A 23,396-nucleotide genomic window follows, 5' to 3' on the forward strand; every position below is an offset into this window, starting at 1 on the left:
TTTGGGTCAGATTAAGAAAATCCCTCTGTATTTCTTCTTTGCTCAAAGTTAGTTTTACTTTTTTTAAAAAAAATTATAAATTTTACCAATTTCTGGTTTTTTTTTTGAGATACTGAAATGATTTTTCTACTTCATTCTTTTAGGATAGTGAATTATATTGTTGAATTTTCAAATGTTCAACCAATCTTGTTTTCTTGAAATAATTCCAATTTAGCCAGTATCCTTTTCATAGAAGTAGATTTAAATTTGTTTATATTTTTATATTTACATCTAGATTGAAGTTGGCTTATATGTATTTATGATTTTTACCTCTATGTTTTTTTTTCCCATAATGATCTTAACAGATTTTGGTAATGAACTTGGGTTATAGTCATAAAATGAGGAAGTATTTTGTTATTATTTTGTAGTTGTCCTGGAAGAGTTTGTGTAAAATTGGCATAATTTTTTTCCTTCAATGTGAAACAGAATTCACTGATGAGGCCATACAAGTTTAAAGTTTTCTTTATGTAAAAAAATTGTTAATACGGGTTTATTCTCTTTAATAGATGTGAAGAATTTCTCCTGGTTTTGTATTGTATCGTTTAATAAGTATTTTTCCCCTAGGTATTTACCCATTATTTCTAAAATTTCAAATTTAACTTACACAAAGTTACTCATAGAATCTGATGAATTTTCACTATCTGTTGGCTTTGTAGTGATGTCCATTTTACCTATCCTGATTTTTTTTTCTTGATTAGCTTTTATCAGGTATTTATCCATTCTTTCAAAAATTTTTTTTTCAAAGACCCAACTCTTGTCTCTGTTAATCCTCTTTATTATATGTTTGCTTTCTGTTCTGTTAATTTCTTAGCTGCATTATTTTCTCCCTTCTAGTTTCTTTGAATTTAGTTTATTATTATCTTCTAAAACCTTTTGATATAGGTGCTTAGAACATTGATTCTTTCAGCCTTTCTTTCCTAATAGATGAATGTGAAGTTATAAAAATCTGGGTTCCTTAATTTGGCATGTGATATTTTTATTGCCACTTTGTTTAGAATGTTTTATAATTTCCAGTAGGAAAAGAGGGTTTAAAACATATTGCTTAGCTCCTAAAACAGAGTGGGATACCTCTCTTTTCAGTATGAATTTATGTCCTGGGCTAGGGTTGTGTGGCTCGGTAGTAGAGAGCTTGCCTAGTGCACGTGAGGCCCTGGGTTCAACTCCCAGCACCACATAAAAAATAAATAAAATAAGGTATTGTGTCCATCTACATCTAAAAAATATATACATATTTTAAAGAACTTATATCCTAATTTGGTTATACTTATGATTTCTTCCTTGGGTATTTGTTAACTTCTTTTTAACCCAGCATATGGTCAGTTGGGCAAATTTTCCATGTGTACTTGAAAAGAATATATATTCTGAGATTTTGGGATACCTGGTTGTATACATGGTAGGACATATTTTTTTAATCACATTATACAAGTCTGTTATATTTTTTTCTTTTTTGTTTGTTTTCTTAGTAATAGAAATGTGCTGGGCTGGGGACGTGGCTCAGTGGTTGAGTGCCCCTAAATTCAATCCCCAGTACTCAAAAAAAAAAAAAAGTCAATTTAGTAGACAAACAGAGTGGAATAGTAGTTACTAGAGACTGGGAAGGGTGGATATAATGGAAAGAAAGTTAAACAAGGGGTACCAAAACACAGAGGAGGAATTAATTCTAGTTTTGCACAGCACAGTAAGGTAACTGTTGATTAAAACAATCTATGACATATTTCAAAATTATTACAAGAGTAAGAAATTCCTAGCACATAAAGATTTCTAACATTTGCAGAGATGGAAGTGCTTTACTCCCTTGATTATTACACATTGTCTATATGTATCAAATCATCATAATGTATCCCATAAAAATGTGCAAATATTATGTCTCAATAAAAAGAACGAATGATATATTTTTGAACAACAAAACAAAAAAAGAGAAATGTGCTAAAATCTGTAAGTATAATAGTAGATTCATCTAGTTAGTCCTTTGAGTGTCTTAACTCAGGGATTCCTAACATGTTTTATGCTAGAATTCACTTAAGTAGTCTTTTAAAATCTATATATCCCTTCTTAGCACAAAGTAGATAAGTGCATAATGAAAACAAATTTTACTGAAATGTACTCATCAAAAAAAGTATTTTTTTGAAATCAGAAATTGAACTCAGAGGTGCTTAACCACTGAGCCACATCCCCAGCTCTCTCTATATAGATCTATATGTTTTAAATTTTTGTTTATTTATTTATTTATTTAGAGACAGGGTCTTGCTAAATTGCTAAGTTGCTTAGGGCCTTGCAAAGTTTCTGAGTCTGGCTTTGAACTTGAGATCCTCCTGCCTCAGCCTTCAGAGCCACTGAGATTGCTGACAGGTACCACTACCATCATCAAAATATTTTAAAAACAAATTAGCGATATACACATCAATCTGCTTATGCATGTTTTCAATAACAAAAATCTAGTAACAGGTTTAATGCTACCATATTTTTGAATCACTATAAATGATATTTTTAAACACCTACAACATCTGCAGAATGATATGAAAATATTTGTGGTTCTTCTTGGCGATAAGCCACAGTACTGCTCATACTGCTGTGATTTGTTGCCTACTTTCACAGTTTAAGGAAATAGTACATTTTATTAGAGGACATAGAGTCAAAGCTGTAATTTGTATTATTATTGTTATTTTGGGGCCACCAAACCCAGGGCCTCATGCACGCTAGGCAAGCGTTCTACCACTGAGCTGTATCCCCAGCCCAAAGCTGTAGTGTTTTTCTGACCCAAGTTCACGGACCCCTGAGGTATACCCAAGAGCACAGGGTAAGAACCCCTGTGGGAATCCCGTGGGAGACAGAGATGACTGAGAGCTAGGTTTCTGTTCTTGTGAGGGGTGCTCTGTTTTCAGTTTACTCTTGTGCCCAATCTATGGGCCTTTCAAAGCCCCCGGAAGCCTCCAGTGTTGACCAGAGCCCTGAGTCCCAATTGCTGTCCTCCACTCCCCGTCTTATGAATGTGTCCAAAGCTTTTTACCACATCCTCCCTCTAGAGGCGAAACTCTGCCAATACCTCCCTTCCCTCTTCCTGTCTGGCCCTGACCTTGACTCTGCCATTTCTTGTCTTTCAAACAGGGGTGTGTGTGTGTGTGTGTGTGTGTGTGTGTGTGTGTGATCTTATTCAACTTTTCTATGCTTCTCAATGGAAAATTAATCTGAAAGAATTTATAACAGTGTCTCGCCTTTCAGCAAAAATTTATTCAGCATGCACAGAAAATGCACGAATTATGAATGTAATGTACACTTGTGAAGCACTCAGATCGCCCGTTTTTGAATTTTCGCATAAATGAGATCACACTTACATACTCTAACATTTTTTTTTTAGTTGTTGGTGAACCTTCATTTATTTATATGCAGTGCTGAGAATTGAACCCAGTGCCTCACACGTGCTAGGCAAGTGCTGTACCGCTGAGCCCAACCCCAGCCTTCACATTGGGTTTGGTTTTGTTTTGTTTTGTTGGCAGCGCTGGGGATGGAACCCGGGGCCTCATGCATGCTAGGCATGCACGCTACCATGAAGCTGTCTGCCAGCCCTCACAATGTTTTTTGAAATTTTAGAAATTTTAAAGAGACAGAAGTCCTAAAGAGAGTACTACATAGCAGTGAAGAAGAGCAGCCTAATACTGCACACAGCCACAAGGATGAGCCTCACAGGTGTAATGTTAAATGAAAGAAGCCAGGTGCAAAAAGAGCACCTAGCCCATTCTGCCTCGGTTTACTTACATGAGGTTCAGACTAGGAAAAAACAAATGTAGCTGAAATCAGAATGGTGGTTTATCGGGGGGTACTGACCAGAAGGGGCAAGGAGGAGCTTTTTAAGGTACTGACCCTCAAATTACACTGTGTCAGTGTCCCTGGAACCTCAACAGGATAAATTCACATTAACTCAAATCACCAGACACTGAGATATAAACCAAATTGTCATGAATTAATTGTGAGTGAGAAATACATATTAATACATGTAGCTCATCCTGTTAGAAATGCGCGCACACACGCACACACACACACACACACAGGGGAAAAAAGACCATTTAGTAAGAAAGGAATTCAAGAAAGCAAAGATAGTTTAATCATTTTAATGGCTAACGTGGAGAAGAAATAACACTTCTTTTATTAGTTGGAATACAGTGGGCCCTCGGTATCTTTAGGGTCCACACCCACAGGCTTAACCAAGCAGAGATTGAATATATATGAAAAAAAATTTGCATCTACACTGAAAAGGTGTAGACTTTTTCCCCTTATCACTATCCTCCAAACATTGCAGCATAACCACTATTTACCTAGCGTTTGCATCGTGCTAGTTTTTGTAAATAACCTGGAGATGTTTTAAAGTTTATGGAAGGATATTTGTAGCTTATCTGCAAGTAGAGTGCCAATTTACACAAGGAACTTGAGTATCCGTGGATTTTGTACCCCAGGAGGGGGACTGGTGGAGTCTGGATCCAATCCCCCCTCTGATACCAGGAAACAACTCTATTTATATAATAAACTTATACAACAATTCTGACATACCAGGCATGCTACAATGAGAAACTTGTGTAATACCCCTGTGAAGTTGGTGCTAATATTCACACCCATTGCACAGATGGAGAAACTAAGGCAGGGGAGAGTATATACCTTACCCAGGTCACCTGCCCTGGTAGAGCTAGGGTCTGGATTGAGGATGCTGGGATTGTAGTGTCTGATCCTCGTTATGCTGCATGACCTCTCTTTTCTTCAGCTACTCCTGCTGGGAAGATGAATTATTTATGTGCACAGGTGAGGAGGACACGGTATCCTCTGGCCAGCTCTGGAGGGTGGGGAAAAGGCATTTGATTTTGCCTGTGCTTTTTAAAGGCTCTGACTGAGCTGTCCTCTGCTCACCAAGCACTTTGCATGGGCCAATCACAAAGACAGGAGCTTTACCAAGATGTGTGTACCCTGTCCTAAATAGTGGTCTAGTCCCAGTAGGCCCACAATAACTGTTTACATAGCATTGACATTATATTACATTATATTTATTCCACAAATAAATATTGAACAATGTGGTTGGACATAGTGGCACATATCTATAAATTCCAGCTACTAGGGAGGCTGAAATAGGAGGATCACGAATTTGAGGCCGGCCTCAGCAACTTAGTGAGATTCTGTCTCAAAATTAAAAAAAAAAAAAAAAACAATAAAAATAAAAAGGGTTGGGGATGTAGCTCTATAGTAGAGGATACAAAACAACAAAACAAAAGTAAGCCAAAAAATGTTAAACTTTATATTTGATATAATTCCCATTTTACTAGTGAAGCAACTGAGGCTCCCAAGGGGTTAAATAGCTTGCCCAGTGAGAACTGTATAGACAAGAGTGTTGTAAATATAGTCCAGCCGATATATGGATGATCCCTTGGGGTAAGGAAGGAAAATAATGGAACTAATATTTATACAAGTTCTTTATGTCATTCTTTTTCATTTCCATCTCACGGATGGATTTGTAATATACTGAACATGACTTCAATAGTAATCATATGTAAGCCACCAACACACACACACTTGTGGGGAATGAGGCTCAAATATACACTGCCCAAGTGAGTTTTCCACTGAATTTAGAAACCCTTGTGCTAACCACTACACTCCCCTTTCTCTTCTGAGATAATATAACCAATTGGTTTATCATTTTCATAATTACTATCAGACCTGAAAGATCCAGTCTTGCAACCTTGATACACGGCCATGTCCTCTGAAAACCCAGAAGCAATATCCAGCCATCTCTCAGAGTTAGCGAATTTGGAAACTACCTGCTAGGCTAGGTCTCACTCTCAGGGAATAAATTAGAGAGGATAAAACAGGATATATTCGCTTTGTTTCATGAAGTTAACTAGCTGCTATTATGGATGCCATAAAAATTAATTCTGTTCTCCCACGGCCTGAGACACATTAGCAGGTAAGGAAATGACTATTCATTGAGGCACCAGTCAATAAGTAGAGTCGACTAATGATAGACCAGGGAACCATCAGATACAATGCAGTAAATTCTCTCCTGTCGCCTTGTAACTCTTAATAACTCAGCTGTCCCTCCAGACGAGGGCACATTTTTGTCTGAAGAACAGAAGGAAATCCAGTTCAGGCTGATACAGCAGGCAAGGTAAAAATCCCAAGAGGTGGGTAGAAGGACTGACTTCCCAGAGAAGGTTCTTAGACTGCGTGTTGAAGGGAGGATTGAAGTTCCCAGGACAAGAGAGAAAATGGCAGAGAATGTTCCAGACAGGAGGAACAAGATGGGCCCAGAAAGAAGGAAGGTCAGCTCTCTGGGGAAGAGTGGGTCATGCGACGTGGCCAGGGCCTAGGGTGGGTGGGGAATGTGTGAGTGAGAGAGAGCACAGGCAGGCGACTGGGAGAGGCAGGCCAGGAACCCAGCTCTCCCAGAAAACCTGGGATCCCATCCTTGCCTGAACCTTTCCTAGCTCTGTGACCTTGAGCAAGAAGTTCTGCAAGCCTTGATTTCCCCTCTCTATAAAGTCTTAGTAGCGACACTGCTCTCTAGGGTCATTGTGAGTTTGAAATAAGAGAATCTATTTGAAAAGAAAGTACGTATACTCCCAAAGAAATAGATGTCAGAATGGCTTATATAATAACAAATAGCTTTTAATAAAATTAATAGTTAATAAGAAGGAGTCCGGGCGTTTCTAAAATGTAATCAATTTGTCTATAAAATAGTTCTCATATAATTTGGCAGCTTCTGAGGCATAAGCTATGGAAAAAATGCTTAAGTGTTTCAAAAGTTTTAAATGGCCAAAAAAATGACCAAATCCTGTTATGTTCTGAAGAATGGTTCAGGTTGGTCACATGATCAGGGTGCAACTAAAACCCACTTCCCATGAGATGGTTTATCTTCGAGCATTTGCATGCTATTGTTTACCCATGTAAAATTTGCTTTTCCCTGTTACTATCTTGTTGTGTGGTGGCCCTGATTAACAAAAATAGATTAATGACTAAAAAGTGACTCATGGATGTGTAGAAGTGACGGTAAAAATAGCAGCACAGACCGTGCAACTCGGAAGCATAATTAGTGAGCGGGACTTCAGGCTCCGTTGGGACAAAAGCATTTGTGCACGTGTCGATTTCACCCAAGTGGCTGAAAGGGGAAGTGTGAATGGGAAATGTGGCTGCGATATCCAAAAATCGCATTTAATTGAACAAGAGATTTACCCCCTCTTGTCTCCAATGTGGACTCTGTCAGAGAACTTTGTCAGACAGCTTCAAGATCCCGGGAGAGATTCCATGTCATTTCCAAAGTAGAATTACTCTATAGTCCATTGTGGGTTTTCTGAACCAAGTATAAAATAATATTTTCTTTCTTTCTTTTCTTTTTTGGTATCAGGGATTGAACTCAGGGGTGCTTAACCACTGAGCCACATCCCCAGCCCTTTTAAAAAAAATATTTATTTTAAGACAGAGTCTTGTTAAATTGCTGAGGGCCTCACTAAATTTCTGAGGCTGGCTTTGAACTTGAGATCCTCCTGCCTCAGCCTCCTGAGCTGCTGGGATGACAGGCATGCACCACCTCACCCGGAAAAATAATATTTTCTAGTATGAAATTGATTAATTTGATTTTGAAATGCAGACAGGCCAAGACAACAGCCAATTCAAGTGCAAAACATTATATTATCAACATGTGTATAAAGTCAGCCCTAAATGTAGATGCCAGGAGAGAAGGCAAAACTAACCATTGGCAAATGTAGCAATGGGGTCATAGGCTGTGTGTGTAATTGGCATTCAAATATGGCGGAACTTCCTGTTGTCCTGATGAGAGCCAATGGTTTGTTTTATAGTTCAGGGAAGCCACTGGTGGAAAATTTTTGAACTAGCTCTTTGCATCTGTGTGGTACATATTTAATGAGAAAGAGATATTTGTTGATTCCAGAAATCAAAGTTCAGATGCTTTTTTAATTGAATCTAATAATATTTTTCATTTAATCTAATATTGTTTTGTGAGACATGATGCAAATTAGAGGCATATTTGAAGATAGTGCTAATGGAGGACCAAGTAGATGCCCAGTAAAGAAAGGTTTGATCGTCACAATGCTTCAAAGCAACCACATAACAGTCACTTAAGTAACAAGAATGCATTTATCACATGAGTCTGTGGACTCGCCAGGTGGTTCTTTGAGTCTCAGGTAGTCTCATTCAGGTGTCAGGGCTCAGAGGGGTGCAGGACCCACTACATACTTTAGAGAATCCAGTGCAAAGTGAAAGCGAGTCCCTGTTATTAAAAAATTACCAAAAATTTCAAAATCAGGTGCAGTGGTGCACACTTGCAATCCCAGCAGCTTGGGAGGCTGAGGCAGGAGGATCGTAAGTTCAAAGCCAGCCTTAGCCAAATTGAGGCCCTAAGCAACTCAGGGAGACCCTGTCTCTAAATAAAATACAAAATAGGGCTGGGGATGTGGCTCAGTGGTCGAGTGTCCCTAAGTTCAATCCCCAGTACAAAAAAAAAAAAAAAGAATTTCAAGAGGATGGCCACAGAATATTAATTGAAGCCTGCAGCCTGTCTTCACAAGGGGCCTATGCGATGACAAAGGTCACACAGTCACGAAGCTGGCCCTGGTCATGGATCCTGTGAACAGCTCTGCTGCTCTTGGCTGGGTTCTTCCACACGTCTGGGTATCAGTTGGCTGTTGGCTAATCTGGAATAGACTTAGCTGGGATAACTGGGGTAACTGAACCCCACTCCCTCCACGGGTCACGTCCAGCTACAGGCCAGCCTGAGCATGCTCATATGGCAAAGGCAGAGAAGGAAAACATGGGCAAGTCCAAATGTACGAGCACTTTTCGAATCTCTGCTCATGTGACATTGATTGACGTCCCACTGGGCCACAGCAAATCCCATAGCAACTCAGATCAGTGTGGATGTAAGGAGCCAGGAAGAATTGAGGCCCTTCCCGCCACCTGTCCTTTCTCCAGCTACTCAAATCAGCTGGATCTGGGGGCTAAACTGCCTCCTCCTTCTCTTGTAAAGATGGGGTGCCATTCAGCAGCCTGCCCCCTGATCTGAAGCAAGCATAGCCCAAGTCTCGGGCCTTGTCAGCACCATCTGACCTCGGCTGCTGAGCATGTCGTTTCTGGGTTTTGCGTCGGAAGGGGTGGTGGGTTCTCAGACTGCTGTTTCATGCAAGCCGGTTGTGTAAGGGGAAGGCGCTCGGGTGAATCACTGAGATGAAGGGGGCATCGTGATTTCTTTATGACACTAATAATGACACGGATCTGGTCCTTGTCGTCATTATCAGAGTTGGGAAGAATCCTTATCGCTGTGATTTTCAAGTGGTGAGTCAGCCCAGTGCGGCCAGAGGCTGGGGAGCTTGAACCTCTCATTTCAGACCCAACGGGAGATTCAGCGCTCAGGAAGTTGAAATTGAGGCATCCATGGGCGCTGACTCTCCCGACCCTTGATTGGTGAAGAAAAGACATAACACTGTTGGACATATCCTGGGGCATATTTAAAACCATACACCCTGAACCAGAAAATATGAAGATATTCTTTCCAGGGCTGAACCCAAACCAGAAAAAAAGAAAAAGATAGAAATTCACCTGTCAAGTGAAAACATGGAACATCTCAGCTCTTGAATGACGTATAACCTTTGACTTTGATGCTAGTACAAATAGCCTTAAAAAATTTTTTTTTTTTTAGTTGTAGATGGACACAATATATTTTATTTATTTATTTTTATGTGATGCTGAGGATCGAACCCAGGGCCTCACCTGTGCTAGGCGAGTGCTCTACCACTGAGCCACAGCCACACACCCCCCTCAGCCCTTTCTAAATATTTTATTTAAAATCTCACAAAGTTGCTTAGGGGCTCCCTAAGTCACTGAAGCTGGCTTTGAACTCACAATCCTCCTGTCTCAGCCTCCCCAGCCGCTGGGATTACAGGTGTGTGTGCGCCACCGTACCCGGTAAATACTTCTTTTTCTAAGGCTGGCATATAGCACTATCTAAATTATTTCTACTTATCCAAACTTCACGCATCAAGTATATGAGAACTATCTGAACTCAATTGACAAACCTGGAAATTCAAACTCAGAAGACAAATGGAAGGATAACAAGAGATATTTGAATATTGCTCATTTAAAAAATCACATCTTAGTTTTATTTTTTAAAAAATTGATGACTCTTCACCTAAAATTGGAGATCTGCCTATTCTCCAAAACAACCAATTTTGTGGTTATTGAATCCTGAAAATTTGAGAAACATTGCTTTGCTCCACGTGACGGGAAATCATTGAAAAAATTTTTAAAAAGCAAAGATTGTAAACAGAGGAGAAAATACAGTTCAGATTTTCATTTTCAAATGACAAATCGGGTGGTCGTCACAGGCTGGGCTTGGAAGATGGTACATCAAACTCCATGCTGGTCCGCCTTTCATTTATTTGCATCTTTCCACAAATATCTCAGTGTCGGCTGCCATCGCTGGGATCAGATTTGAGGGGACCACGAAACCCAAAGGCCTGCGGTGGGCCTTCCTCTCTTGGGTCCAGTGGTTCCAGAAGTGAGAGTATTCAGACAGATGACCGGATCATGATGGCGTTAGGTGCTCGTGGAGACCCGGGAGTGGACCGGGATGCAGGTCAACAGGCTCAGCGGAAGGTTCAAGGTGAAGGTGAGGAGGCAGGAATTCCAGAGGACTCCAGGGTCTGACTTAGAGAACGGGGTTACAGGCAAAGAGTAGGAATTCGATTGCAAGAGCAGATCAGGAGGGTGTTGATGGTGATGTTAGGGATGTGATGACGTTGACCGGCTGTAGACACACAGGATGGATGTCCAGAGGCAGGAGCGAGGCTAAAGGTGGAGAGGGAGAGCCGAGCTTCAGATACTTACCCGAGTATCTGGGATAAACTAAGAGCTGGGGACATCCATTCAGCTGGCCCACTGCCCCTTCCCCGGTCACAGCTGAGGTCCCCAGCAATGGTCCCTGCAGGGTGGGAGTAGCTCTTTAACCAGTCTTCATACTAACCCCACTCCCAGCCTACCCACTTTGGCTAACTTTGCATTTCTTTGGAAGACCTTGAATCTCTACATTGCTCATCTATATGTTTGGCATCTACAGATTCAATCGATCACATCAAAAATATGTCCAAGAAAAACTGCACGGGTCCTGAGCATGTACAGAATTGGAATTTTTTTTTTTTGCCGCTGTTCTTTTTTTTATTTTTTATTGGTTGTTCACAACATTACAAAGCTCTTGACATATCATATTTCATACATTAGATTGAAGTGGGTTATGAACCCCCAATTTTACCCCAAATGCAGATTGCAGAATCACGTCGGTTACACATCCACAATTTTACATAATGCCCTATTAGTAATTGTTGTATTCTGCTACCTTTCCTATCCCCTACTATCCCCCCCTCCCCTCCCCTCCCATCTTCTCTCTCTACCCCATCTACTGTAATTCATTTCTCTCCTTGTTTATTTTCCCATTCCCCTCACAACCTCTTATATGTAATTTTGTATAGCAATGAGGGTCTCCCTTCATTTCCATGCAATTTCCCTTTTCTCTCCCTTTCCCTCCCATCTCATGTCTCTGTTTAATGTTAATCTTTTCTTCCTACTCTTCCTCCCTGCTCTGTTCATAGTTGCTCTCATTATATCAAAGAAGACATTTGGTATTTGTTTTTTAGGGATTGGCTAGCTTCACTAAGCATAATCTGCTCTAGTGCCATCCATTTCCCTGCAAATTCTATGATTTTGTCATTTTTTATTGCTGCATAGTACTCCGTTGTGTATAGATGCCACATTTTTTTTATCCATTCATCTATTGAAGGACATCTGGGTTGGTTCCACAGTCTAGCTATTGTGAATTGTGCTGCTATGAACATCGATGTGGCAGTATCCCTGTAGCATGCTCTTTTAAGGTCTTCAGGGAATAGTCTGAGAAGGGCAATAGCAGGGTCAAATGGTGGTTCCATTCCCAGCTTTCCCAGGAATCTCCAAACTGCTTTCCAAATTGGCCGCACCAATTTGCAGTCCCACCAGCAATGTACAAGTGTACCCTTTTCTCCACATCCTCGCCAGCACTTGTTGTTGTTTGACTTCATAGTGGCTGCCAATCTTACTGGAGTGTGATGGTATCTTAGGGTGGTTTTGATTTGCATTTCTCTGACTGCTAGAGATGGTAAGCATTTTTTCATGTACTTGTTGATTGATTGTATGTCCTCCTCTGAGAAGTGTCTGTTCAGATCCTTGGCCCATTTGTTGATTGGGTTATTTGTTATCTTATTGTCTAATTTTTTGAGTTCTTTTTATACTCTGGATATTAGGGCTCTATCTGAAGTGTGAGGAGTAAAAATTTGTTCCCAGGATGTAGGCTCCCTATTTACCTCTCTTATTGTTTCTCTTGCTGAGAAAAAACTTTTTAGTTTAAGTAAGTCCCATTTGTTGATTCTTGTTATTAACTCTTGTGCTATGGGTGTCCTATTAAGGAATTTGGAGCCCGACCCCACAATATGTAGATCGGAGTCAACTTTTTCTTCTATCAGACGCAGGGTCTCTGATTTGATATCAAGCTCCTTGATCCATTTTGAGTTAACTTTTGTGCATGGCGAGAGAAAGGGATTCAGTTTCATTTTGTTGCATATGGATTTCCAGTTTTCCCAGCACCATTTGTTGAAGATGCTATCCTTCCTCCAATGCATGCTTTTAGCCCCTTTATCAAATATAAGATAGTTGTAACTTTGTGGATTAGTCTCTGTGTCCTCTATTCTGTACCATTGGTCCACCCGCCTGTTTTGGTACCAGTACCATGCTGTTTTTGTCACTATTGCTCTGTAATATAGTTTGAAATCTGGTATCGCTATACCGCCTGATTCACACTTCCTGCTTAGAATTGCTTTTGCTATTCTGGGTCTTTTATTTTTCCATATGAATTTCATGATTGCTTTATCTATTTCTACAAGAAATGTCGTTGGGATTTTGATTGGCATTGCATTAAACCTATAGAGAACTTTTGGTAATATTGCCATTTTGATGATGTTAGTTCTGCCTATCCATGAACAGGGTATATTTTTCCATCTTCTAAGATCTTCTTCTACTTCTCTCTTTAGGGTTCTGTAGTTTTCATTGTATAAATCTTTCACCTCTTTTGTTAGGTTGATTCCCAAGTATTTTATTTTTTTTTGAGGATATTGTGAATGGGGTGGTTTTCCTCATTTCCGTTTCAGAAGTTTTGTCGCTGATATACAGAAATGCCTTTGATTTATGCGTGTTGATTTTATATCCTGCCACTTTGCTGAATTCATTTATTAGTTCTAGTAGTTTCTTTGTAGACCTTTTGGGTCTTCTAGGTATAGAATCATGTCATCCGCAAATAGTGATAATTTAAGTTCTTCTTTTCCAATTTTTATGCCTTTAATTTCTTTCGTCTGTCTAATTGCTCTGGCCAGTGTTTCGAGAACTATATTGAATAGAAGTGGAGATAGAGGGCATCCCTGTCTTGTTCCGGATTTTAGAGGGAATGCCTTCAACTTTTGTCCATTCAGAATGATGCTGTACTTTGTCGAAAAGAATCATCTGGTTTCTCTTTCCACTGCCAGAGCTACACCTGAATCCATTTCATCTGCTTTACCTCCTCTCACATTGGAAGAATGGCCCTTGACCTCTACAGGCCAATCCCTCCGCTCAACTCCAGGACGCATCCTCTCCGGGGCATTTGATCAAGGGCTCTGCTCTTAGTATCTCCCCATTCTCTTCTCGTCAACTTTTCCTGTCCCTGGAGGGGTTACATCAGCGTTCAGAAGTGAAGACACAGGGCGAAGCCTCCTTGGGCTCTCCTCCTCCAGCTGCTGCCTCTTGAGAGGCCAAATTGCTCTCTCCACCATCTCCCTCGCATTTTCCCTTTCTCTCTTGAACCCAGTCTTATTTGGTCCTTAGGCGAAGGTGCTGCAGAGGGCCCCCTGCTGGCCACCCTCCTGCAGGGCTCCTTCAAACCCGCAGGTGATTGACAGGGTCAAGCAAACTTGCCCTCAGAGTTGGTCCCTCCTGCTCCTCACTCAGGGTGGCTGGGACTCTGGAATTCCCTGTGCCCAGCCAGCTTCCAGGGCCTCTGAGGGACTGTTGCCCAGATCCTGGGGCTGTGGGTACCTGTATCTTGGCACCTAAGAGAAGGCTGCTGAGCTGGTGGTGGGCCAGGGTGTGTAGGGGGAGCTCAAATGAAAGAAGAAAAAGAGGGTGCATTGAGGGCACCTGCCCTCCCTGTGCGGATCCACTCCGTGAGGCGCTCCGGGAATCTGAGAATTAGAAATACACACGACGAATATACATCCGTCAAGGTAAGCGGCTAACACTTACCTGGCAGTTTGCTTGATCGATAACAATATTTAGGTTCACTGTGTGTAGACCTCCAGGTGTACTTTTGGCCCAGGCCCCACACTGACTACCCTGATTGGATTTTGACAACTCTTGGGAAACCTTTCTAGCAAAGATCATTGGGGACCTTGCATTTGTACCTCCAGTGGCCAAGTCTGAGGCACCTCCTTTTTCAACCTCTCCACGGTGTTTGGTTCCATGAAACCCCACTCTTGGTTGGCCTCCCCCTCCTTCTCTGTCCTGTTTCTTGCTCCCATTCCTCTTCCCACTTACCATAAGTGTTAGAATGTTCCAGAATGGCCCTCCCTTCATAGCATATCTCCTAACCACTCTGCCATCATCCTCTCCCAACCTGGTACCATGTTCACCTGGACTAGTTAAGTGGCCTCTCAGCAGGTCCCCAAGCCCCTCTGTACTGTAGGCTATCAGTTTTACAGCCACCCCCATGGACATTGAAAATCATCCATCAGATGCTAGGGGACCCAGCCCACGCTCTTTCCATGACTTCCCTTTGCATTAAAAGTGGAATCCAGACTGTGGCACGTGGTCTGCGAGGCTCCGCATGACCTGCCACCTGCTCTGCTCTCCAACCTCCTTATTTGTGGGTTTGCTACTTTGTACATTTTAGGTCGCAGCTCAAACTTTTATCTCTCCCAAGAAGTCTTCAAGCTGAAGCAAACCTTCCTTTCATGTCTAATCGCTTTCATAGCAGGTTTATTTTCCAGAAAATAAAGTTACTTTAAAAAAAATCATATGAGAGCCAAATATGATACTCCACACCTGTGAGTGGGTTGAGGAGGCTGAGGCAGGAAGATCACCAGTCAAGGTCATCCTGGGCAACTTGGCGAGACCCTGTCTTGAAATCAAGTAAAAAGGGTTGGGAATGTAGCTCAGTGGTGGAATTCTTCTGGGTTCAATCCCCAGTATCACCAAAAAAAAGGGAGAAAAAGAAAAAAAGGTATATCATATTAGAAGGCTGGGGGTGTAGCTTAGTGGTAGAGCACTTGCCTCACCTGCATGAAGTTCTGGATCCTGTCCCCTAAATAAGTCAATAAAATCGTATTAGTTGAGTATTTGCTAATCTCTTCATTTTTTGTGCAAGGACTCTAAAAATGTCTTGCTGAACTTAGCATGAGAATATGAACCCCGCAGGCATCACTTACCTATCATTGCTAATGGGGGGTGTGGGGTTGTGGGAAGAATGGAGGAACTTCGGGCAAAGTGGAGGGGCCATGTGGAATGTGAGGGGCATACCCTAGGTACATGTATGACTGCACCCATGGCGCGACTCCACATTGTGTACAACCAGAGAAATGAAAAGTTGTGCTCCATTTGTGGGCAAGGAATCCAAATGCATTCTGCTGCCACGTATACCTAATTAGAACCAATTTTTTAAAAAGCTACGTCTGTTTTTACACTTGGCCGAGTTTGTAAAGTCAGTTCCTTACTAAGCACAGGTAATTATAATCTCAGGCGAGGTGGGTTACAAATTCAGGAACTTCCTTTGGAGACAACACCATACAAGGAGGGAACTGGAATGTGCTTTCCAGGGTGGGGCAGAATCAGCCCCCCCCCATTTTGATGCCTCCTAATAGTTCAGCAGCACCTGATCCCCACCCCCCAGCCCCCCAGGGAAGATAGCAAGTGTGTCATCCACTAGAATTGAATGTAAATTTCACAACCAAGTGTCAGTTACACTTCACAGTTAGTTGGGGAAAAAAAAAAAAAAAAAAACCAGAAATCTCCCTATAGTTTTTTCTCTCCTAATTTGTAAAACTGGAATTCTGTCCCCTTCTGACTTCTCATCTGTGAGATTCTACGCCTTCTGAAGATGTCACTTTCTCAATTGTCTCATGACCCATCATTCCACAGACGTGACATTTGCTGGTATTTGGGGGAAACGATTAACTCTTTGTGTATTTATTTTGTGAACTTCCAGAACTCTCTCTTTCTGGTAGTAGTTTGGGGATGATTCTCCTAGGTGTTATGCAAGGAACGATCATGTTTGTCTCTTTATTGCCAATAGCTATCTCTATCTTTGTGTTTCTATGGTTTCTTTGTTTCGTTTTCTTTTTTTTTTAATTTTTTTTTAAAGAGAGAGAGAGACAGAATTTTATTATTTATTTTTTAGTTTTCGGTGGACACAACATCTTTGTATGTGGTGCTGAGGATCGTTTTCTTTTTTGTTTGAACTTCCAAAAACCCCATCTAAGGACAGTGGCAGATCACACCCTGGTTTTATTTCTGACTTTAAAGAGAGGATGCTGATGTTTTATTGTTCAACGTTGGTGTTGACTGTTGATCCGAGATTCTTTTATCATCCATTTCTTAATTCGTTACATATTTATTGGTACCCATCCAAGTGCACTGCGTTTGGTGATATGTAGGACACTGGTAGCCTTGGGGAAGGTAGTGTCAGTGGCATGATGCCAGCAGGAGCCAGATTGCAGAGGTTTGCAGACAGGCGGATGATAGAAGCCTTCTTCTTTCCTGCTTGCCAAGAATTTTCATGGAGAATGGATGCTAGATTGCTTTTTATTGCCTTTTCAGCACTTATTAGTAAAGGGATGGCATTTTTTTTCTTATCTGACCCATTGGGATGGTGTTGCATATTAATGTATTTCATTCATTCACTCAAGGAACATTTGTCTACTCTCAGTCAGGTCATGAATGTTCAATCTGTGATTTTAATAAAATAAAATGTCCTAGGGCTTCGGGATACTTTTAGCATCAGTTTGTTACTATTAAACCATTTTTGAAGCACCACGACACACTTTACTTAATAGTGGCATGTTAGTCTTTCATTTTTAAGAATTTAATCAAGATGCTTATGATTAAAAATTTGAACGACTGGAAAAATCCAAAAGATGCAAAAGCCAGAAAATCCACTTCAAATTCCAACAACAACAACAATAATAATAATAATAATTAATAACAATAGGCCTATTCCCCGTTAATAGACATTTCTGATTCTTTTCCTTTCGCTATTCATCGACTTTAAAAATGCATTTGCGGGCTGGGGATGTGGCTCAAGCGGTAGCGCGCTCGCCTGGCATGCGTGCGGCCCGGGTTCGATCCTCAGCACCACATACCAACAAAGATGTTGTGTCTGCCGAGAACTAAAAAAAAAAATAAATATTAAAAATTCTCTCTCTCTCTCTCTCTCTCTCTCTCTCTCTCTCTCCCTCCCTCCCTCCCTCCCTCTCTCTCTCCTTTAAAAAAATGCATTTGCAAGCATTTGATGTGAGATTTTCACATTGATATTCGTGGTAGAGATGTCACAGAAGGAGACCTCTGACCCCACATCAGGTTGGGCTCTCCTGCTCAATGACACGTGCTGTAGTTCTTGATCCATCTGTTCTCTCTGAGCAGCATGACCTACCCTCCAGCCCTGGGCCTGCTGGATACCCGGTGGAAGTAGCTGAGGTTCATTGTTCCAAGAGTATTTATTGAGCACTTCTCAGATGCTATGGAACTTAAGTTCTAGGCACGGGACAAATAATAACACAAATAAACAAAAGGCATAAAATATAAGCTGGTCATAAGAGTTATGCAGGAAAGCAAGGAGGAAGGAGCAGAAATATTACTGAAGAGGAGATCATAATTACTGTGCAAAGGAAGTTCCCATGTGGGCAGGCAGGGGGTGTGGCTAAAGGAGAATTCAACATCAATAAGAATGAATGGCCCACATCCACGTACCTCAACATCAGTGAACCTCACCAATATGCTGAGCAAAAGAACAGAAGCACATAGAGAACATTCTGCAGGCTTCCAATATGCAGCACAAGAGCAGGCGATATTCATCTATGCTGTGTCTAGGAGGAGACCAGCAGGGATTCTGGGGTGCTCTCTCAAACCAGAGAGCACTTCCTATGGAGAGGAGCTGTGTCTAGGAGGAGACCAGCAGGGATTCTGGGGTGCTGGTCACGGTGTCTTTTCATCCAGGCATTATCCACATCGGTGTGTGTGTTCAGTTTGTGAAAATTCAGCAAACTGAGCACTTATAATATGTGCATTTTCTATATGAGCATTGCACATTTTGTAGAGGGTGGGTACTGGGAATTGAACTCAGGGACACTTGACCACTGAGCCACATCCCCAGCCCTATTTTGTATTTTATTTATAGACAGGGTCTCACTGAGTTGCTTAGCACCTCGCTTTTGCTGAGGCTGGCTTTGAACTTGCGATCCTCCTGCCTCGGCCTCCTGAGCTGCTGGGATTACAGGTGCAGACCACCACACCTGGCTGTACATCAATACATTTTTTTTAAAGAGAGAGTGAGAGAGGGAGAGAGAGAGAATTTTAATATTTATTTTTTAGTTATCGTTGGACACAACATCTTTGTTTTGTATGTGGTGCTGAGGATTGAACCCGGGCTGCACGCATGCAGCTTGAGCCACATCCCCAGCCCAATACTTTTTTTAATTCAAAGATTTTTTAATTTCAAAATTAACTGCCTTATTGATAGATGGGATACTTCCTGAGATATATTACCTGGTCTTATTTACCTGTACATCCTCAACACCTAGCTTAATGCCTACTACATTAAAGGGGTTTGGTATGTGTGTGTTTGAATAAATAAGTGAGTGGTTAAATAAATGAACTTTTAAAAAATATTTTATATTATAGTTGTAGGTGGACACACAATATCTTTATTTCATTTTTATGTGGTGTGGAGGATCGAACCCAGTGCCTCATGCATGCTATGCGAGTGCTCTACCACTGAGCCACAACCCAGTCCAAATAAATGAATCTTTATAATCTCTAAACGGTATTGTATTTAGTGTCCCTTGAACTCATCATCTTGGGAAAACAGAACCCAATACCTATTTATGCTCTCATTCTTTTATTTTAAAAGTCATTTGTCAGGCTGGGGTTGTGGCTCAGTGGTAGAGCACTTGCCTTACATGTGTGAGGCACTGGGTTCGATCCTTAGCACCACGTAAAAATAAATGAATAAATAGATATTGTTTCCATCTACAACTAAAAGAATAATTAAGAAGTCATCTGTCTTGGGAGGGGAATAGGAAAGAGAATTAATTGGTCATAATTTTCCTAGCCTTGTATTTATACGCATGACCAGGGTAACTCCACATCATGTACAACCATTAAAGTGGGAACCTAATAGAATAAGTAATACTTTATGTATGTATATTCTGCCCAAATACACTCTAGTGTCATGTATAACTAGAACACAACAACAATAACAAAGTCATCTGTCTCCCGGCTGCTTCTATAAGAATAATAAACCCAGGAGCCATCCAAATACTTTTACAACTTAGAATCACGATACCAAATAAAATGAGGACAGGAACTTTATTGAATCTGGTGGTGTGTCCGGTCTTGGTGCAGTTATTGGGAACATTGTCCCTGGATGGAGGCTATAGAGGCCAGCTCATAAGGTTTGGGAAGAAACGAGAGGTGAGTGCTGACAGAGATTTTAAGTTCTCATGACTTCTAAAATCAGGAGAGATCGTGCAAGGGGTTGACGCTTGTGTGTGTGTGTGCGTGTTTGTGTGAGCATTTATCAAACAAGAACGTGTGTTTAAGTGCTCAGGGAGGCAATCAGTAGACAAGACTAGTTTCATTCATGGATTTCTGCATTCAATCTTCTGGTCGTTCATTTATTCACCACCTGATTATTAGCTTCCTATTGTACCTGTCCTCCTTGTGTTTGATGGTAGTGAATAAGGCTGATCCAGTCTTTGCCCTCAGGCAGCTTGTAGGCTATCAGAGAGACCTTGCAGGCACAGGTGACGGGAAGAATGAAAGTTGGGTGGGAGAAGCCGAATCCAAGTTCTAGAGGAAGAATGAACATGGTCAAGAGGGGTCCTTTCTTCAAAGGGTTTACAATGAAAAGACAGATCTGGATCTTGGAAAGAACAGTTGTTAAGAGAGCAGAGTGGCATTCTTCTTAGGCAAGAGAGAAGAAAAGAGCACTAGTTAGGTGAAGCCAGGGAGGGACCGCAGGCATAAGCCAGTGCCCTGGGCGGTGCAAAGGGCCTTAGCCATCAGCGCATTCTGCAGCTTTGCAACCTCAGTTCATAAAAGGGGCAGTTGTGAAGGGTGACTCAGAAGCCCTGTAAATAGACCTGCAGAGCCCCACCTTGCACCGGGATGCATAAGCCAGGGAAGGGCGAATCCTGCACAGAGCCAGGGTTACCCACATGAACTCCGGAGGCAAAGGCCCAGCTGGAGAAGCCGCCTCTCAGGTTCCCCCCCAACGTAGGTACGGATTGAAGTTCCTTTATTTGAACAGGAGCTGATGTCATTGGTTTGTATTCAGGGACCTTGTGTGCAAGATTTGTCTTTAAATACTAGTGTAAACCTGCACCTAATGAGAACCCCACCTCGAACGTGTTTTTGCAAGAACCAGAACCAATGGAGGAGCTTCAGATATTCACTCCCCACCTCACACGCTCATTCCATGCCACGCAAGTGATGTGCTTTTCTTTCTTGCTCTCTCTTTTTTATTCTGAAAGTGCATAATTAAATCTTCAGTAAGTGTAATTCTCTTGCGGTCAAAATACCAAGCTTAAAGGAGTTTTTGTTTGTTCTGCAGTACAGGGCCTCGCACGTGCTAGGAAAGTGGTCTACCACTGAACACTACATCCCCAGCCCCAAGATGATTTTAAAAATATGAATAAAATCGCGCACGTTCTCCTTATCCTTCCAGTTCATTTCATTCTGATAGGCATTTTTCTTTTTTGGTATCAAGGATTGAACTCAGAGGCACTTAACCCCCGAAGCACACCCCCCAGCCTTTTTTTGGTATTTTATTTAGAGACAGGGTCTCGCTAAGTTGCTTAGGGCCTCCCTAAGTTGTTGAGGCTGACCTTCGACTGGTGATCCTCCTGCCTCAGCCTCCTTAGCCACTGGGATTACAGGGTCATAGGCATTCTTGAGTGGGAAAGAAAGGGATGCAATTCGAGGGTGCACCTAGGAGCTGCCCAGGGACGTGGGTCTTGTAGGTAAATATACCCTGCTGGTTGTGTTTGGGAGGGGACAAAAGTAAACAGTGGAGATTCACTAATCGAATGCAACCCCTTCATTTCTCAGGTGTGACCACTGAGGCCCAGAGAGGTGATGTGATTTGCCTAAAGTCATGCACCTCGTGGCAGAGCCAGGCCTAGAAGCCAGGTGCCCTGGCTCTCAAGACATTCCGCTGCCCGAGGAATGGAACAGGTAGTATGACTCACCTGGGGCCACGGGTCGGTCAACTAAGCCCAGGGCTGCCTAAGGTTCCAACTAAGGGAACAGAGAAAACAACCGCCCCGAACTCTGAGTTAAAGGGGGTTGAAATCAAAGCTGGGCAGGAGAAAGAGGGGAAGGTTCTGAAACTCGGACCTCAGGATCTCACGGCAGGGGCCAGTGTACCTGTCATCCTCTGAAGGTGGTTGATACTTCTGGTAGTATCACATCCTCGTCCAAATGGCTTGCAGGGTGGTGGGTCCTCTGCCGGCCACTCTGCTGCTGGGCTCTGTCCAGTGTAATTCATGGCACTGGGAAAATCAGCAGCCACTTGGAGAGAATGCAGGGGCAGGTTTGGGGGCATCATGGAAAAAAGACTTGTGTACAAATGCAGGAGGGGATTAAAGAGGAAGCTCTGGTGGGTGGGATCTTTGAGATAGCTTAACGTCATAGAGCTGGTGGCTGTTAACACTGGTCAGTGGTGGTAATGCAAAAGATAGACTGAAAATAGAACCCACCCAAATAGAAAGAAAAAGAGTCCTGGCCATTGTATATAGCCACTTTGTTGTGTATATTAAGGGATTTTCTTCAGCCCAGCATTGGTAAAATAAAAACTAGCTGAGCTCCTATAGGTAACCTCTGTGTTCTATGCAAACACAGGTACTAACCATTGATCTCCGAAGAGCCTGAGATGTTTACTTTTCTGTTCCTTCAAAATGGTTGATTCTTGAGCATCTACTGTGTGCCAGGTCCAGTTCTGGACATTTGAAATACACCAAGTGCACTAAACACATAATCCCCCTAGAATTCAATCAGGAGGAGGCAATCGAGAAGGTAGACTCTTGGGAAAAAATCAATGGGAGAGAAAGTGAAGGAGAAAATGACTGAATCGAAATAGCATTCATCCAAGCAAAAGCTGGAATATATATTGATAGGCTGAGTTTGACTACGTACCTTGGGAGAATGATTTTTTTTTTTCAGGCAGGGAGAGCTGAGATAACAGGATGCTCCCCCCAGAGGATCTACTTGAATTGCTGTCTGTGATCCTGTGTCTGCTAACAGAGCAGACAGCGGGGCCTACCTAGGCCACAGTAAAGGAGGCACCGTGGGGAAGGTTCAGGTCTGCAGACAGAACGGAAGGTCCAAAGGGGCTCCGAAGATCATAGAGCCATTTTGCTCCAACATGGTGACAGTCAGTGGGCAGTAGGCAGGGCTGTGGTCATCGCTGAGCGGGTGTTGGACAAGCATCTCTAGCCTTTGGGAGGAGTAAGCTCCATCCCAGACACGGCACTGAGACAGGGAGTCCGGCCCAGAGGGGAAGAAGGGACATGACCTTAGAACTGGGCACAAGGCATGCACTTGGCCACAGGAGCCCAGTTGTAAGCCTGGCACCTTTAGTCAAACCTGGCACTCTAAGTCCGAGGGGCTGAGCTCCAGAACTTTGTAAGTCCCTCTGGATCAAGAACAGAACCCAGCCCATCCACAGAAGTCACATGACCTTGGCTATAGATGAGGCAGGATGGGGGGACTGGACCTTGGGCCAAGCCACATCCATTCATCCCTGATGCAGAAGGAAAGAAGAGAGGAAGGGTGCACGTCGGCTGCCTCTTTCCCCCTGCCCTCAGGAATCCCACTAGCACCTGATGCTTGCCGTGACCTGGTGGCTGCAGAGCGTCCTTTATCTTGAATTAGCCTGGACATTCTCGCCAAAGCTCCAGGGTGGTTTTCTCTGGACCCCTGATGAGGGCAGGGAAAGAGTCCTAACCTAGGTCTGAATCTTCTGCTTGATGGTGCTTCCCTTCTCCTAC

General features: G+C 42.4%; 1 protein-coding gene across 5 annotated transcripts in view; it reads left to right on the forward strand.

The window, feature by feature from the left end:
- TNRC6A (trinucleotide repeat containing adaptor 6A) overlaps positions 1 to 23,396 on the forward strand; it is a 175,118-nt gene that overhangs the window by 6,646 nt on the left and 145,076 nt on the right. For 4 of the 5 annotated variants that reach the window (XM_081299838.1, XM_081299826.1, XM_081299833.1 and 1 more), the window contains exon 2: positions 21,457 to 21,582. The exons of the other annotated variant lie outside the window; for it this stretch is intronic. In XM_081299838.1, the coding sequence (XP_081155964.1) occupies positions 21,503 to 21,582 (80 nt within the window). In that variant the 5' untranslated portion in view covers positions 21,457 to 21,502. The remainder of the gene's footprint in view (positions 1 to 21,456; positions 21,583 to 23,396) is intronic. 5 annotated transcript variants of the gene reach the window in all.

The sequence above is a fragment of the Spermophilus citellus genome (assembly GCF_964194105.1).
Source record: "Spermophilus citellus genome assembly, chromosome: 6".
NCBI classification, from domain to species: Eukaryota; Metazoa; Chordata; class Mammalia; order Rodentia; family Sciuridae; genus Spermophilus; species Spermophilus citellus.